We start from the raw sequence: 16319 nt of genomic DNA on the forward strand, positions 1-16319 counted from the left end.
ATGCAGGATACAATGGTTTGATTGATTGGTGACCTTTCTATTCTCACCACGTTACTGTGGGGCAGGTTAAAATGTTGTAGAACAATAATTCATCATGGAATTAAATTACGAGAACGGCCATTTGAGAGTAAAAGCATTGTCAGTGATCTGGAATGCACTGTCACTTCGAAAGTTGCACTGTGTGAAATGTACAAAGGGTGCGCTGCCGCACTCCACCAATGTTACTTCAGCAGCAAATCGTTTTGCTGACAAGGACAGGGCTCGGCAATGTTGTGGGAACACCGTGACCTCCAAGTTTCCCCGGTGTTGGAGTTCCGCTGCTGTCCCTGCATCCCGGCTGGGTCAATATCCTGGAATTCCCCAATTCACGTGTTGATGGAAACATCAAGGACTGCAACGTTCAAGGAGAAACCGAAGCAGCTGCGAGCCAGGACAACTGAAGGATATGCAATAAATTGCCCTCAGGATGCACATACATCCTGAGGACAATATTATTTCTGCTAATTTTGCAGAAACATCGCCGTGTGCTTTTGAAGAGATCTGGAGTTAGCGAGCTTGCAAAAATGTTCCCGGATATGGTTTCATTTCCAAACATCCGCTCCGTCTCCCCCATTGTCATTTCTGATTGCACTTGCCTCACATTGAATTGATCAGTTCCATTCCTGCAATAAACAGGCGCGGGGTGGCTGTATCACCTGATTGACAATGTTCTTGAGTTTAGGTTTAGAGGGAGGCGGTTCCTTTGTCTGCTTTCACCCTGGGACAGTAGAGGGGGGGAAGCAGCGGGCAGAGTGAAGTGGCGTAGAGTTCAATATCGTGCCCGTTTCAAGCCCGGAGCCCAGGGGTTGGGCTGAAATGTGGGGGGGCTCAACGCCAAGGGAACCCTGACGCATGCGCTGACGCCCACAGGCAGTGTAGCAGTGAGCAGCTGTGGGTGGGATCGAACCGTGCAGGCAGCAATTCCTATTCTCCTGGAGGAGGGAAGGACACAGGCGTCTGAGTGGAGGGAGGGAGAGAGAGAGCGAGCGAGCGGAAAGTGCAACATGGCCTGACTGTGCTGCATTTGTGGAAGCTTGAGGAGAGGTGCGGTCAGAGCACTCAGGATGCAACGGCCACTGAGTCAGCAGCAGAGTGCATTGACCCTGCATGACTCCGTGGGTAAGCCAACAGCCAGCGTTGTCCATTGCCACGGGGAATTAGACTTAACTCACCATCTCGTTGCCCACATGCATACCCTGCCTGTGTGTGTTTTACGAACATGTTGTCATTACCTATCCTTCCAGGTTTGGGGTGTTTTCTCTCTCTCTCTCTCTGTGTCTCTAACAGGATCTGACCGCTGTATCTTTTACACAGGGCTGTTCAATAAGAGGAAGAAAGCTTCTCTCCTGGTGAGCAGTGCCCTCCTCATCGCCTCAGTGTTGATTCTAACTGTCGGCTTGGCAGCCACTACAAGAACACTGAATGTTTCAGTTGGAGGATATTACCCGGGCGTCATTGTGAGTAAACTCTTTTTAGGAAGGAAGGTTCTGTTTATTTCAATACTTTCCAATTGATTGTCAATATCTAATTCATGAACTCTGATTTTTAACAATCGTCGCTGGCTGTTACTCTGTTTTTGTTTAACTGTCACAGAGTCAGGTCTAACAGCAGTGTGTGTTCTGTTTTAAAGTGTGAATAGAACTTCGCTTGTCTTTACAGTGCCGAGTGTTTCTGGCACTTAAATCTGGCGAGGATTTTGTTTTTGCCTTTCATGATCACCTTGACACTGCTGTTTTTATATGACCTAACTTTAATGACTTAATTTGAAAATTTGTACTTCAGTGCCCTGTCATGATATAATTCATAAATCTGTTCAGGAGAAATCTTTTCAACCCAGAGAATGGTTAGGGTGTGAGAGTTGCTACAACGTGGAGGAGTGAGGCAGATGGGGAAGATGCATTTTAAGGGGAAGTAGGGGAGATGGAGTTAGATGCAATAACAGATGGGCTATTGGTGTTGTAATCTTTCCAAGACTGTATAATGTTATAGTGGAGTCCCAGAGCAGTTCAGCTGCTGGGTTTTTGACTTACCGGGAAAGGATAGTCTGGTAGTGTAGTTGGATAAATGTGATACCTTTTGTTGAAGGTTGCAACCTATGAGTGTTGGAAGAGAAAGCTGAATTGTTGAGTAATGGACAAGACAGAATATGGAGGCGACCCTTATGATTTTGTTTGTGATTTGATTTATTGCTGTGGTGAATCTAGATTAACACCAAGCGTGTAGGTGAAAGTGAGGACTCTAGATGCTGGAGATCAGAGACAAGGCTAGAGTGGTGCTGGAAAAGCACAGCAGGTCAGGCAGCATCCGAGCAGCAGGAAAGTCTACATTTTGGGCAAAAGCCCTTCATCAGGAATGAGGCTGGGAGTCTCTGGGGTGGAAAGATAAATGGGAGGGGGGTGGGGCTTGGAGAAAGTAACTGAGAGTGGATAGGGGGGGTGGTAAAGGTGATAGGTCAGAGAGGTGGTAAGATTGGCAGTCCTCCCTTTCACCTAGTTGATTTTAACCTTACTGCGAATCCTCTTGCAAGGATGCCTACCTTGAAGAAGTTCTCCTCTCTCTGCAAAGATCTGTGAGTCTCTCTCTGCAACCCCCAGGTCACCACCTCTGCCCTGAAGCTTCGCCAGTTTCCTCTTTCCCCTCCCTCCACCTTACCCCAGTTCCAACCTGCCAGCTCAGCAGCATCCTCATGACCTGTCCTACCTGCCAATCTTCCTTCCCACCTCTCTGACCTATCACTTTCATCCCTCCATCCACCTATTGCACTCTTAACTACAGTAAAGACAGTAAGAGATGAGCTTGCCTGGGATTAGCATGAAGGTGAGATTTCTGCTCCTTTCCCTGGACCATGTCTAGGAGAAGCTGCCCAATGGGATATCCAGGAGCTTTAGTCCTAGCAGTGCCAGCTAGGGGCAGTGGCTGCTGCTGAAACTACTGGCAGTTCCCAATGCTGAGGAGTCCTGATAAGTCTGGGTCTGAGATCTCCCAGAGGTGGCTTAAGGAGATAGCCAAGTTCAAGAATACAGAGAGAAGAGTTATTTCTTGATGTGCTTGGGACCAAAAGAGATCTCTTTCTCGCCCCCGCCCCATTGCTCTCTAGCAGACCACATAGCTATTGCTGTCAGATCTCCTACATGAAGGGGCCTTCCCTCACTACATAAAAGTCCACTGGCACTGCGATGAGGTCTTTATGCTATCATCAATTGGCCACTTAAGGATCTCAATAGGGCCAAATGCAAGTGGCTCACCTGGTGCCACCCTTGAAAAGTTTTAAACAGATATTAGATTAGATTAGATTAAATTACTTACAGTGTGGAAACAGGCCCTTCGGCCCAACAAGTCCACACCGACCCGTCGAAGCGTATACCACCCAGACCCATACTCATACATTTACCCCTTCACCCAACGCTACAGGCAATTTAGCATGGCCAATTCACCTAACCTGCACATTTTTGGATTGTGGGAGGAAACCGGAGCACCTGGAGGAAACCCACGCAGACACTGGGAGAATGTGCAAACTCCACCCAGTCGCCTGAGGCAGGAAGGCAGGCTGCTTAATGAATTTTACAAGCCTCCCTGCCTTCAAACATACTGGTGGAGGAGTGTAAAATCCAGCCCTAGTTTAAGTGGCCATGTGAGAAAAATATGAATACAGCGATTATGGGGTGTCAATTAATATTCATGTGGTGATAGTGGAGTGTAGAGGATCCATCAGAAAGAGGGATGGTGAGGCACTTCATCAGCTGGTAAAGGCTGACCTATGGTTTTCACTGCTGTCAGGAAGCTATGTTTGTGGGATTATGTTGGGGGCCTGTGAATGGAAAATCTGTAACTCTGGCTGCAATTTCCTGTGGCACATTTGCTGTGGACATCCAGTGGTTTGCTGGCTGTGGACTGAGCCTGCAGTAATAGGATAGTTTGTGAAGCATTATAGGGGGCACAGCGGGCTCAAAGGAATGATGCCTACCCAGAGGGCTAATGGGGATATTTACTGACACCCTGTCTCGCTAATGCCCAAATTTAGCAATACTGTTGAGAGCTGGATTTACAAGTGATGTCTGGCAACATCTGATGACCTGCAATGTGGCAGAGCTGCAGCTTATGCTGCTTGTGTGATATATGATCTTAGCATGGAAACATTATGTCCGTTCACACTCCCATGATAGTGATGTAGTTGTACCTTTCTCTGTATTTCATAATAAATAGTGAAACTCAGGTGGTATAGAATATTGACAGAGATTCTATCCTTTTGAACAGAATGAAAATCTGAAATGATTTTTAAAAAATCAGGAAAAAAATACATTTGTATTTTGATTCAGTTTTCACTCAGATAGCAAGTTGGTGAAAATTATGTTGAAATGGTAAGCTATATTATTCCCCCATAGGAAATGTTTTGTCTTTTTCATGTGTGCAGTGCCTCTAGAAGCCCAGTAGTTCAGTGTGTCCCCATACAGTGACTTTCTAAATGCATTCAAGTCATTGGGGAGGTTTGAAATGGGGATTAGATGCCTCTTGCAGAGAGAACCATACAAATGACATGTGAGGTGCAGTAACTATGAAACAGAAATGGAAAAAGTTGTAAAATTGAGGTGGACGCTAAAGGGAAACTGAAAATGGTATGGGCGGGGCACTTTTTTTTGGTCACTTTGACACTGTAATACATCTAAGTATAATTCATTAAGGGAAGTGTATTTCTACAAGTCTTTAATTTTCTAAAAAGTCCTAAGTAGATTTCAAAATAAACTTGCACTTGATTTCTCTTTCAGTACTGAATTTGTGACCTTATTCATTTTGATTTTCTGAAAGAGTGGAATTTTTTTTTTGAAAATTCAGGAACATCAGAAAATGCAGGCAATATCAACAAGGCAGTGTGAATTTTTAAAATGTAGTGGTTTCGTTAGTTTTTGCACTGAATAATTTTCATTTGGTTTTGGATCATTTCAGCTTGGCTTTGGATCATTTCTTGGACTGATTGGGGCAAATCTGCTTGAAAATAAAAGACAGATGGTAAGTGAAGGATCTTCTAATGGAATCCTGCTGCGTGGTCTTCAGCTGTAGCATATTTATCCTTCAGGCCCTGTAAAATATAGAAATATGCATGAGTGAAAGTGTTTATCAGTAGTTGTCTTTTTCCAATATCTCAATATAAAAATGGATTAACTGGTCAAACTAGTCAACAGCAAAATGTTGTCAGGTTCTGAATAAGAGTGAATTGACCCAAAACATTAACTCTGATTTCTCTCTACAGATGCTGCCAGACCTGCTGAGCTTGTCCAGCAATTTCTGATTTTTATTAAGCATCTGCAGATCTTTCTGTTGTTATTTTCAATTAACTAGTCAATGAGTATTAAATATGATTGGTGTAAGAGAGTCAGAAGTGAAGCAAAGTGATGACACTCAATTTAATGGATTGTAGTTTAAGGACTCACCAGGCTAGACTGAAGGAATTTTGCTTGAGTTATAAATATAGTTGTCTTTTCACTACCTCAATTGTGTTTAATATGCTGTCTGTTGCTTCAGCAAGACTTGTAACAAAGTAAGACTTCTGCTTCGAGCTTTTCAAATAGTGAGAAGCAGATAGCAACTTTTATTTATTTCCTATCGCATTTTTAATGTTGCCCCTCTTAAGACCTAACATTTTGGGTCAATGTGCCAACCCACCTACCATCTGACATGTAGTTGTTTGGTGAGTTGCTAGAAAGTTCGCCAGCAAAGACCAAGGTGGCATTCTCTTCCTTCAGTCTGAAGAGGGAAGTGCCATGTACCATAGGCATTTGTTCAGAGACAGCGCTCTTTTGATGACATTTGACTTGTGATTATGGAGCTGTTTTAAATTGTAGACCCAAATGCATGAGAAATCTTCATCAAAATGTTGCCAGGTAGTCGGATAAAATAAATATGATTTTAAAATTACTTAAAGCTCTCATGAGTTTAGCAGCTCACTTAGTCTTGGACAACTCAGTGGCGTAATCCTTTGTTTTGAGTCATTGTGTCATGACCCCAAGACCTACTTCAGGCATTTGAACGAATAATCCAAGTTAATATTTCTGCATAGCTTGAGGAGATGCCATCCTTTAAATAAGGTGTTAGATCAAAACCCTGTCTGTTCCTTGCAGGTTAATGTAAGAGTCAAATCATGGCATGTTTTAAGGAAGATCGTTGGTGTTCTCACAGAGCACTGGCCAACAGGCAGTCCTGAACAAACACCACTGAAGTCAACTTACCTGATTATTTACTTTCTGTACAGTACACAATGCTTAATGTTAAACACTAAGCTTACAACATATTTGTTGTCTAAAGTTGGCTATGGAAGTGGATTAAGAGATGATGAATAGATGAGAAATGGCAGACATTTAAGCAGGAGTTCCATAATGCTAAGCAAAATCATCTTCTGGTCAGAATTGGTGAAGTGGACAGCCAAGAAAATTATCTCTGAGTACAACGGGACTTTGATCAGATGGGCCAGTGGATTGAGGAGTGGCAGATGGAGTTTAATTTAGATAAATGTGAGGTGCTGCACTCTGGTAAGGCAAACTAGAGCAACATTTACATATTTAATGGTGAGGTCTGGGGTGTGTTCCGAACAAAGAGACCTTGGAGTGCAGGTTCATAGTCCTTGAAAGTGGAGTCTCAGGTAAATGGGATAGTGAAGAAGACATTTGGTGAGTTCCCTTTATTGGTAAGAGCATTGAGGAGAGGAGCTGGGAGGTCATATTGCAGCTGTACAAGATATTGGTGATGCCAATTTTGGATTATTGTGTTTAATTCTGGTCTCTTAGCTATAGGAAAGATGCGAAACTGGAAAGTGTTCAGAAAACATTTACAAGGATGTTGCCAGAATTGGAGGTTTTGAGCTATAGGGAGAGACATATTTGTTGCCTAAAATAGGCTGGTGCTATTTTCCCTGGAGCGACGGAGGCTGAGGGATGACCTTATAGAAGTTTATAGAATTCTGGAGGGCATGGATAGAGTGAATAGCCAAGGTCATTTCTCCAGGGTAGTATTGTCCAAAACTAGTGGGAATAGGTTGAGGGTGAGAGGGGAAAGATATAAAAGGGACCTAAGGAGCAACTTTTTCATGCAGAGGGTGATGTGTGTATGGAATTAGCTGCCAGAGGAAGTGATGAAGACTGGTACAATTGCAACACTTTAAAAGGCATCTGGATGGATATATGAATAGAAAGGGTTTAGCAGGCTATGGGACAAATGCTAGCAAATGGGACTAGATCTATTTAAGATATCTGGTCGGCATGGAAAAGTTGGACCAAAGGGCCTGTTTCTATGTTGTACGTCTCTATGACTTTAAAATGAAAGAGGTGGCCCACCCTTGATTAACAAAGCTGTTCAAGGAGAGAATCCAAACAAAAACTAAGGCATACAAAGTGATGAAAGCTAGCTGCAGGCCAGACGATAGGGAATCTTTTAGAAAACAGGAGCAGATGACTTAAAAAAGCTAATAAATGGAGTGAAAATTGATTGGGAAAGGCCATCACTGAGGAGAGGGTGCTGGGGAAGCTGAGAACTCTGAATATGGATAAACCACCCAGACCTGATGGACTACACCCCAGAGTTCTGAAGGAGATAGCTAAGGAAATTGTGAAGGTATTGGTGATCTTTCAGGAATCACTGGAGTCAGGGAAGATCCCAGAGGACTGGAAAATGGATAACGTAACACTTCAATTTAAAAAGGAAGGGAGGCAGAAGACAGGAAACTATTGGCCATTTAGCCTGACCTCAATCATTAAGATTTTACAGCAGACTTGGCACACTTTCCTTATTCCTGAAGAAGGGCTCATGCCCGAAACGTCGATTCTCCTGCTCCTTGGATGCTGCCTGACCTGCTGCGCTTTTCAAGTAATTGGAAGTGCAGGGTAAAATAGGATTAAGTCAGTACAGCTTCATTAAACAGAAGTCACGCCTGACAAACCTGTTAGAATTCTCAAAAGAGAGCTAGTACGCATGATGTATCTAGATTTCCAGAAGGCCTTTGAAAAAGAGGCACATGAGCAGATCTAAGTATTATGTTAGTGGAATGTACTGGCATGGCTAGAGGTTTGGCTGACTGGCAGAGAGTAGATTAAAGGTGTCTTTTTCATGATAGCAACCAGTGACGAGTCGAGTTCTTCAGGGATCCATGTGGGAACAAATGTATTCATGTTAGACATTAATAGTCTGGACAAAGGAACGAAGGGCATTGTTGCTAAGTTTGCAGGTGACACAAGAATGGAGTGACAGGTAGTTCTGAGGCAGTAGGGATGGGTTAGGAGAGTGGGCAAAGGAGTGGCAGATGGAATACAATGTGGGAAAGTGTGAGACTGTACATTTGGTAGAATAGAGGCGTAGACGTTTTTCTAAATGGAGAAAAGCTTTGGAAATTTGAAGCACAAAGACACTTAGGAGTTCTAGTTCAGGCCTCTCAAGGTTAACATGCAGGTTCAGTTGGTGGATAGGAAGGCAAATGAAATATTTGCATTTATTTTGAGAGGGCTGGAATACAAGAGTAGGGACATACTGCTGAGGCAGTGTAAAGCTCTGCTGAGATTGCATTTGGAATATTCTGAGCCGTTTTGGGCCTTGTATCTAGGGAAAGCATTGGATGGGGTCTCGAGGAGGTTTACAAGAATGATCCTGAAATGAAAGGCTAGTCATATGAATGGTTGAGGACACTGGGTAGGATATGGGGACTTCTGATTTGGAATTCACAGAATACCGAGAAGCCTGGATAGAGTGGATGTGGAGAAGATATTGCCACAGAGATTAGGACCTGAGAACACAGCCTCAGAATGAAGGGACTCCTTTAGAACGGAGATGAGGAGGAATTTCTTCAGTTGGAGAGGGCTTAACAGGTTAGATGTTGGGAAGGTGCCTTCACTAGTTAGGGAATCTCGAAATAGGGACCATAGTTGTAGAATAAGGGGACACTCATTTAATATTCAGATTTGAAGGAATTTCTTCTGAGTGGTGAATATCTGATATTTATTTACCCCAGAACATTGTGGAGGTTAAGTCACTGAAAGCATTTTAAGAAGAGGCGAATAGACTTTTGAAGTATCTGAGAGTTAAGTATTTATGAGGTCATAGTATAAAAGAAGAATTGTGAATCAACCATTATCTTGTAGAATGCTGGGCAGGACTTGATGGGCTGAATGGTCTATTGCTACTATTTCTGTTGTTCTTGTGTACATAAGGAATGCTCAATGAATGTATGTTTTATTTCCACAAGTGGATTTACTAGATGTGAGCATAAGAGGTACAATTAGCAAGTTTGCAGATGACACCAAAACTGGAGGTGTAGTGGATAGCGAAGAAGGTTACCTCCGATTACAACAGAATCTTGATCAGATGGGCCAATGGGCTGAGAAGTGGCAGATGGAGATTAATTCAGATAACAGCAAGGTGCTGCATTTTGGGAAAGCAAATCTTAGCAGGACTTATACACTTAATGGTAAGGTCCTAGGGAGTGTTGCTGAACAAAGAGACCTTGGAGTACAGGTTCATAGCTCCTTGAAAGTGGAGTGGCAGGTAGATAGGCTAGTGAAGAAGGTGTTTGGTATACTTTCCTTTATTGGTCAGAGTGTTGAGTACATGATATTGGTGAGGCCACAGTTGGAATATTGCGTGCAATTCTGGTCTCCTTCCTATCGGAAAGATGGTGTGAAACCTGAAAGAATTCAGAAAGGATTTACGAGGATGTTGCCAGGGTTGGAGGATTTGAGCTATAGGGAGAGGTTGAATAGGCTAGGGCTAATTTCGCTGGAATGTCAGAGGCTGAGAGGTGACGTTCTAGAGATTTATAAAATGATGAGGGGCATGGATAGGATAAATAGACAAAGTCTTTTCCCTGGGGTGGGGGAGTACAGAACTACAAGGCATAGGTTTAGGGTGAGAGGGGAAAGATCTAAGAGACCTGAGGGGCAATGTTTTCACACACAGGGTGGTACGTATATGGAATGAGCTGCCAGAGGAAGTGGTGGAGGCTGGTACAATTGCAACGTTCAAAAGGCATCTGAACGGATATATGAATAGGAAGGGTTCTGAGGGATATGGGCCAGTTGCTGGTAGGTGAGACTAGATTGGGTTGCGATATCTGGTCGGCATGGATGATTTGGACCGAAGGGTCTGTTTCCGTGCTGTACATCTCTATGATCTCTGATGCTACTGCTGTAAATAATGAGCAACAAAGCCTTGAACTTGTAAACCAGACTTGTAGAATTAGTTTTAAAGTTGTGTAGCATGAACCAGCTAATGCTAATCTGTTTAGCATTTTATTAGAGTATTTCTCTGTAAAATGCTTTATTGATGCAATTCCTTCTGTTGTGAGAGATCTCTGCTTAAAGACATAAGTGTGCTTGCAACCCTTTGAAATGAAGGTAGGAGTTCCATCAACAGTTGTCACAGGAAAAGTAGCTTCTTTTGTTCCATAACCCAATCAGTGAAGCAGATGTAGCTGCGTACCATCAACATCGCCTTCAGAATTTTTATCAGTTATTAAAGAAATTCCATTCTTACATTAGTAGTTGTTAAGTCTCACTGCACAGATTCTCTTAGGCTTTGACTAATACAGATATTATAATAAATCTGTCAGGTTGATCTACAAAATGTGTTTTTCTTTGAGCCTGCATAGAAGAACATGGAATTTGCGAGAATTAACAGTATCCATTTTTGTTTAGAAAAGCAGTTGAAAATAATCCTATAAAATTGTCAATCAAGCAGACCTTTTAGAGTATCAATAACAGAAACTATAAGCACTTGACATTCCTTTATCTTGTGCAATAAAGCTTGAACTCATAGTCAAGCCTCATTATGCATTTTTGTTAGAGACAATTCTGAACTGGGGTTTTTTTAAAGTATTTCAACACATTGTAACCATTCAGCTCATTAATATATACAAAGTATATATAGTGAATAGCAATGGAAGACAGGAAAGGAATAGGGTGGGGGCAAGAGTTGTCATGGAGAGGATGTAGGTAGGACCTTGCGTCCTTGTCTTTCAAAAACATCCTGAATCCTTCTCAGATAGGCCATGAGTCAGGAAACATGGGGAGGCTGATTTGACTCCAGGAAAATGGTCAGGGTGGGTGCAGTAAGATGCCCATCCCTGCAGTGGAGCTGGCCAGGTTGAGAGAGCAACATGCAAGTTTGTAACCTGAACCTGTTGCTCTGCCAGCTTGAATTGGGCCAATTGGAATCTTGGAATGTGGTTTAACGGCCATTTTGAGATAGGTCCAGAGTTCTTGCTTATGATACTATGAAAATTCAAATTGTTAACAAAGATGATCTCTTTGGATTCATGAAAGCAATCTGCCCACTTTGGTTGAATGACATCCATGATCATTAAGAAAGTGAAGGTGCAAACAATATTATGTATTTGATTGAGAAAAAGTGTTTGATAAGGTTTCACATTGTGGTAATGGCCAAGGTGAAGTGAAACAGAATAGAATGCAAAGTGTAACACCAAACAGACCATGGTTTGAGAAAACAAAATGAAAGCTAAACATTAGTGGGAATTCCTCAAGTTGAAAATAGATTAATTAGAGAGATTAAAGACATTAATTTGATTAGGCTTGTGATCCTTGGTATTTTAATATGTATGAATCATTTAGATGTGTGAATGTTGACATATATCCAAATTTACAAATGATACCAAAGTTAGGAAGCAGATCATATAATGAAGAATACCACAATGCCAATTAAAAGGATTTGGATCTTTTACAAAAGTAAGATTGCTTAGATAACTGGGACAGAAGGAGGTTGGAACAGCTTTCACTGTAGTTAAATGTAAGATAATTAACGTTGTAGCAAGGAAACAAAAAATTAGTGTGCATTAAATGGAGCAGAGCTGATTAAGAAACCTAGGGGATGAAATGACTTCTGAAAATAGAATCACATTGAAGGCAAAATTGTTTTTTTTTCATTAAAGCTATTAATAGGAGACATTTCACCTGCCACAGGGATTCTGACGCAGCTCTCTATGAAGGTTGTCAGTATTGTGTATGGTTGAGATTTTTTTGGTGGTTCATAAGGCACTTTTTAAAAAATAATTATGAAATCTGGGTTTTGCCGGCTAGGCCAGCGTTTGTTGCCCATCGTCAGTTGCCCTGGAGAAGGAATGGTGATGTATTTCTGAGCCAGGGTGATATCTGACTTGAAGGAAACTTGAAGTGGTAGAGGTTGTTTTTTGGAAGGTATCATTTTAAGGATCTTGGTGAGTTGCTGCATTGCATCTCGTAGATGGTCCAACCTGCTGTCACTGTACATTGGTGGTGGAGAGAGTGAACATTGAAGGGATGGGATGAGATGGGATGCCGATCAGGTTGATTGCTCTGTCCCTAATGACATCAAGCCTCTTGTGTGGCTGGGTCTATACATCCTGGAAAGTGGAGTTTGTTCCCTCACATTGTGCCTTGTAGATGGTGGACAGGGTCTGAGGAGTCAGAATGGGAGTTGCTTTCTGCAGAATTCTCAACATTTAACCTATTTTTGTAGCCATGATTATATGTGGCTAGTCAAGTTCAGTTCCTAGTTTACGCCCCCACGATGTGATGATGGGAGTTCCCACGATAGCAACACCACTGAATGAGAAGAGCATATGGTTGGATTCTACCTTGTTGAAAATGGTCATTTCCTGGCGTGAATGTTACTACTTGCATTTCATCCCAAATCTGGACATTGTCCAGGTCTTCCTGAATGTGGGACGCGCTGCTTCAGTATATGAGGAGCAATGAATGAGATTTAGCAATCTGCAACGATGCACTATCCCAATCACAACCATCTTCCTTTTGTGCTGGTTATGATTCCAATCAGTACAGAGATTTCGCCCCCACCCAACCTCCAATTCATTTCAGTTTTGCTGAATTCTGCAATGTTACCTTCAATCAAAGATTGCCTTGATGTCAAATGCAGTCACTCTCCCCTCCCCTCTGAAATTCTGGCCATGCTTGAATCAAAGGCTGGCACATTCAGTGATGCCCAGATCCCATGAGTGAACAAAAAATTCTAAGAACGTTTATTGCTGCATAAGTGCCACTTGACGGAGCTGTCAATGACACATTTCAACACCTTGCTGTTGATTTCAGCGTAGATGGATGGATGATATATTTCTGGATTGGATTTGTCCAGCTTTTTGTGGGAGAGGTATACCTAGGCAACCTCCTACATTGTTAGAAAGACACCAGTACTGTCACTGGACTGGAGTGGCTGAATTACATTAAGCGAAGAATTAAGAACTTCTGAGAAGATTGTTTTATTGTCTATTGTCTAAATGGAAAACAAAATTGCTGGACAAACTCAGAAGGTCAGGCAGCAGTCATGGACAGAAACCGAGTTAAATGTTTCAGGCTGAGATGACATTCCAACAGAACTATCGAGGGGTAGAAATGTAGGTTGTTTGAGTCAGTGGTAGGATGGAGTGCAGAAGAGAGTAAATAACAAAAGTGAGTGGTAACACATAGTATGGTGAAGCTGGAATAGCCCCAGAGAACTCATCTCCTATTTAATGGAGACAACTGGTGGTAGTTTAATCAGAGGGTCACCATACGTCAGGTGAGATCGAGAGCACAGGACCTTCATGGTAAACTCACTCAGTGCTGGAATTGAATCTGTGCTGATGGTATCACTCTGTATTGCAAACTTGCCACCCAGTCAACTGAACTAACCTAACTCCTTCTAGAAACAAATGTTGTGTCCAAAAGAGATGTGAATGGTTGATTGCATTCAGATGGTTGCCATGTGAAGGGATAAAGAGGTCAAAAAGACCAACAAATCAAACCAAAAAGGACATGTGGTGCTGAATCTTTGGGGTTTTTTTGACTAAGTGCATATTGTTCTGAGTCGAGTGATTTTCCGCCCCCCCCCCCCCCCCCCCCCAAATTTGGCCAAGTAAGTGAGTGAGTTTTCTCTCTAAATCTTACCAAACTCACTATCAATTGCTGTTCCGGACCCTATGGCAGGTATCCCATCTGATTTCCATCCTGTTAATAGTGCATGCCATTCCTGGAGTAACAGGCCAGTCACTGGATATCCCAGAATTGACCAGCATTCATGGCAGAGTCACCATCTTTAGAAGCTGATTGTGCCCATTGTCAATTACCCTTTCCACTCCACCAACCTTCCCTCTGATTCCGCACACTGTCTCTCCTACCATCGCTATTGCATGCAATATCTTCCCACTCTCCTTGACCCTACCCCCATCTGCAACACCACTAACCTTCCACGCCCTCTGCTGCCACCTTACTCTCTTGGAACACTTACCCGTTTTCACCAAAAGCAATAACTTTGTCACCCACTTTCATCTTCCATTATACCTGCCTCTCTCTCATTTCTTTGGAAAAGAAGCCCATTATAGGGCAAAAAGAGCCAAGAAGGTTGGTGTGCTGTCCATGATTCAGCTCCTCATTCCTATGAGGAGGGAATCCTGAGACCGCTGGCCCCAAACAAGGCCTGGGCTAGTACAAGAGGTTGCCTTAACCGTGCCAGGACCCCCTGAGAGACGTTAGCCCCTTGACTTGGCTGAGGTCCACTGATGACTATAGCAAGCTTCCTGATTTTCATTGTCTGTGCTATGCAGCACAGCAAATGTCAGTAATACAAGTCTGTTGAGAGGTGACCTGATAGAAGTGTATAAAATAATGAGGTATAGATAGTTAATAGTAGTTGTCTTATCCCACATCCTAGGGAAATCAAGACAAGGGGGCACATTTTTAAGATGAGAGAGATTTAAAAAAAGAGATGGGGGCAATGTTTTTTTTTATACAGAGGGTAGTTTGCATCTGGCATGAGGAAGTGGTAGATGTGAGTACAGTTACAACACTTAAAAGGTAAGTACATGAATAGGAAAGACTTGGAGGGAAATAGGTGAGGAGCACATAGGTGAGATGAGTTTAGTTTGGAAGTATATTCGGCATGAATTGGTTGGACTGTAAGGGTATGTTTTCATATGGTATCTCTGGCTGAGGGGGCAAAGTGCAAAAGGGCAGGTCAGTACTGGGTTGTCAAATGACAAGTAATATTTGCACCATGTGCCCAGCAATGACCATATAAAACAAGAGTGTATCTAACAATCTTTGACCTTCAATGGCAGAACCATTGCTGAATTCCCCACTGTCTCATCCTGGGGATTACCTTTGACTTGAAACTAAATTGGGTGAGCCACATGAATACAGTGACTACAAGAGAGACTAGGAATGTTGCAGCAAGTAAGTCACCTGATTTCCCCAAAGCTGTCTGTCATCTACGAGGCAGAATTCAGGAATGTGATGGAACACTCCCCACTTGTCTGGATGCATGAAGCTCCAACAACACTCAAGAAGCTTGATACCATCCAGGACAATGCAGCTTGCTTGATTCGCACCAAATCCACTTCCTCCACTTTACACATAGTAACAGTAGTGTGTGCCATATACAAGATGCACAACAGAAAGGCACCAAGCCTCCTTGAACAGCATCTTCCAAACCCATGACATCTTGTGCTTAGGAGGACAAGGGCAGCAAGTAAATGGGAACACCACCACCTGTAAGTTCCCTTCCAAGCCAAGCACCATCCTGACTTGTAAATACATCACCACTCCTTCATTGACACTGGGTAAAAACTCTGGAACTTCCTCATGAGCAGCACTAGTGTCTCTGCACCCCATAGATGGCAGTGGTTCAAGAAGGAAACACTTTTACTCAAGCATCAAAAAGTGGGCAATGTTTGCTGGCCCAGCCAGTGACTGAGTGACAAATAAACAGAAGCCATTTTGGAAGCTGTACAAAGACAGTACTTCCTTTTCTGACATGATATTCCAATACATTGAACAGTGTGAAATTTCTGCAGCAAAATCTTCGATGTGTAAACTTTTGTAATTACTAGTATACATTTCAGTGTTACGTACCCATTAAATGATAGATTTATGTTAACTACTGCCAAATCACCTTAGTGGAACCGAATTAAAAATAACTTTTACAAATGTAAAATCTCATTCCTTCAATTTGTAATTGTTTTTCAGGACAGAATTGCCCAAACTTTCCACATTTCAATCTTTCTTTCACTTGGTGAGCTGGGGCGGGAGGGAACATGTGGAAAACAAGCTAATTTCAGAAAATTTACCACAACAGTAAACATTAACTTCAGAAAGCAAAATTGAAAGCAATAAAGCAATGATTAAAATGACCAATTAATTAAAGAACTGTCCATTTTTTAAAACGCTAAGCAACAGAGGTAACTAACCAAATTCTTTTTGTTTAAGAAGCAGCTACACAGAGAGGAAATACTCGGGCCAGTCAGACGGAGGGGGGCAGGAGTT

At 42.5% G+C, this 16319-nt stretch overlaps 1 protein-coding gene across 4 annotated transcripts in view; it reads left to right on the plus strand.

Moving 5' to 3' along the window:
• The first annotated feature begins 220 nt into the window (after positions 1–220).
• The window catches only part of tmem255a (transmembrane protein 255A), a 77863-nt gene continuing 61764 nt past the window's right edge, over positions 221–16319 (plus strand). Inside the window, exons 1-3 of one of the 4 annotated variants that reach the window (XM_072595502.1) lie at positions 221–1158; positions 1354–1496; positions 4981–5043. In XM_072595502.1, coding sequence (XP_072451603.1) covers positions 1104–1158; positions 1354–1496; positions 4981–5043 — 261 coding nt within the window. In that variant the 5' untranslated portion in view covers positions 221–1103. Of the gene's footprint in view, positions 1159–1235; positions 1284–1353; positions 1497–4980; positions 5044–16319 lie in introns of those variants that run through there. The other 3 variants (XM_072595504.1, XM_072595501.1, XM_072595503.1) reach the window with 3 other exon arrangements.

The sequence above is a fragment of the Chiloscyllium punctatum genome, chromosome 25, assembly GCF_047496795.1.
Source record: "Chiloscyllium punctatum isolate Juve2018m chromosome 25, sChiPun1.3, whole genome shotgun sequence".
Classification (NCBI taxonomy): Eukaryota; Metazoa; Chordata; class Chondrichthyes; order Orectolobiformes; family Hemiscylliidae; genus Chiloscyllium; species Chiloscyllium punctatum.